Genomic DNA, 2,240 nt, shown 5'->3' on the forward strand with positions numbered 1-2,240 from the left:
GACACCCTTATTCTGTCGAGCCATACTCAAAATTTTACGTCTATCACCAGTAACATTCGTATACCAATTGAGGGGTTTCCATTTCTGACTACAACAGTTTTTGCTCATCTCCTTCCAGATATTAGCAGTACTCTTTGGGAAGACATTCGTTCGAAAATTGTCTATGTAGGCTTCTACTGCCTTAACTGCCTCATCAACACCCACACAACTCGCCTTTGGCATGATGTATTTTTGTGTATCTGCAAATTATAACCTCTAGTTGAAGATAAAATCACATTGAGAAAAAAAAATCACTTGGGGAAAAAAAAACAAGCCATCATCATTCAAAATAGTATCTCACCAGAAACAGTATAGGTAATAACATCCCACAAGACGAATACAACAATGACGATGTGAATAAAAAACACAGACCACATGTCACCTGATGATCGGACACTCATTCCCTTGTTCCGTTGTCCAGTTCGGTGTCCCTTGGTTCAAGTTATACCCCTGAAAAATTCCATGATACTCCCACTAATTACAAACAAATAAATCCTGCAGATATTACTATATCTCAATCCAATAAGGATTTATGTTGATAATTGAACAATTTATTGGCGTTTTTCTTCGCGTGTTTATTCCGAGAATAGTAAAATTGTGTTTCTTGGGTTACCGATAAATCGGTAAAACAATTGAACCCCTCATTGGTAAGGGGGGTGAAGCATTAAACTCTTTTACCGACCTGTCAATAACCCAAGAAACATACTCTTATTATTCACAGAATAAATACGCGAAGAAAAACGCTATATACTACTATACATCGAAGCCATTGAACTAACTACGGGGTAACCTTAATTATTATTCCACCACGCCTCAGAAATTCTCAAAACGTCAATGTTTATTCTGTCAGTGCTTTCATTCGATGAATGTGGAAATTTCAGCTCTAATTCTATTTTTCTATATATAATTGGATTTTTTTTAAATTTTTTTCATCCAATAATTTGAGGTTAAAATTACCTTTGACATTTCTATAATTGAAATACCAAATTAGAGACCCATGTCAATGGAAATCGTTATTGATTCTGCTTAGAATATAAGTTATGCGATCTGAAATTTGAACATTATAATCCCATTGTGTATTTGATCATTTATTGCAAATTTTAAAAACTGTAGTTCTTGAGGATTAATATCCAATAACATTATTAAATGAAGGGACTTTCAATAAGTATTTATAAGAGTATAATATTTGAGGAGAGACCATAAACAATGATATTGAATACTATGGAGTAATAGGAATAGAATTATGAATTGATGAGATGCACCATCAAATTCCCATGTTCATTCAAGTGCCCATTTTGCCGAAATATTGATAACGATTAGGAATGCGTACCGAGATAAATCCACTTACAGTTCACGTTTCCTGGATCTACTTCCATTATCGTTATACAGGTAGATGCATCCTGTTTATAACCCTTTATTATCAATTTGACCTATAATGTGAATGTTTTAAATATTCAAAATGAAATCTGATCAGATTATTTTAGAAAAATATGCTTGATTAGCTCACATTCAAAATTTGAAATGATTTTCGTCTCTTTTTTTTGCAGTTCATCATCAGCATTCTGATTTTCACTAAATCGATCCAAAAACAGCAATTATGGCTCATGGTCCTCGGAATTCCCTCCAGTGGTAGAGTTTCATTCGACGTATATTCCTGGAAAATTCAGTCCCGACGTTCATTCAAATTAATTTGGGGATAACTATGCTAATTATCGATTTCTCATGTGCAATTGATCATTCTAGTTTGGAGAAAGGAATATTTAATGTCTTGAAAAACTCACGTGCAGGATTTGAGTCTTCAAATTCTTCTGAGGATCAGCCATCATCTTTCCTTCAACTGTAACATAACAGTTTTATCTGGATATATAGATAGAAAAATACCATAGGGAAAGCCGGATCCTTACCTGCCACAGAGTTATCGAAGAAATTGCCAAGAAAATATAAGAATGTTAACCGACACGTGGAATATCGAGTGAATGAGACGTGACTTGATTCTTTCCTTGCGACAGCAAACTTTTCCAAAACTCGTTTCATTCTCACGTAAAGACTACGAATTTCTTAAAAAATATAATGATTTAATGATCGTGAATATTGTATAAATGATGGAAATCGAATAGTTATTTACTCCAAAAATGCAATGGAGTACGCTTGCTTCACTATGCTCCGAAATGAACATGGCGACGGTTCATTCCCCTTCTCCT

General features: G+C 34.2%; 1 protein-coding gene across 3 annotated transcripts; it reads right to left on the reverse strand.

Annotated features, from left to right (window-relative positions):
- Positions 1–23: 23 nt before the first annotated feature.
- Positions 24–2,203, reverse strand: LOC107047251. 3 transcript variants are annotated; one of them, XM_015270003.1, is made up of 6 exons: positions 1,944–2,203; positions 1,821–1,876; positions 1,547–1,693; positions 1,388–1,469; positions 341–489; positions 24–239 (listed from the first exon to the last, which is right to left on the reverse strand). In XM_015270003.1, exons 1-5 carry the CDS (start codon positions 2,071–2,073, stop codon positions 482–484), a joined length of 423 nt encoding a protein of 140 aa, XP_015125489.1. In that variant the 5' UTR covers positions 2,074–2,203; the 3' UTR covers positions 24–239; positions 341–481. The 3 variants fall into 3 exon arrangements, 2 of the variants coding, with proteins under 2 accessions (XP_015125489.1, XP_015125488.1); XM_015270002.1 differs by having other exon boundaries at positions 1,370–1,469; XR_001461636.1 differs by lacking the exon at positions 24–239 and having other exon boundaries at positions 347–489; positions 1,821–1,896.
- Between the last annotated feature and the right edge of the window lie 37 nt (positions 2,204–2,240).

Source organism: Diachasma alloeum, unplaced genomic scaffold (assembly GCF_001412515.2).
Source record: "Diachasma alloeum isolate Michigan unplaced genomic scaffold, Dall2.0 Dall_scaffold_34596, whole genome shotgun sequence".
In the NCBI taxonomy this organism is placed as follows: Eukaryota; Metazoa; Arthropoda; class Insecta; order Hymenoptera; family Braconidae; genus Diachasma; species Diachasma alloeum.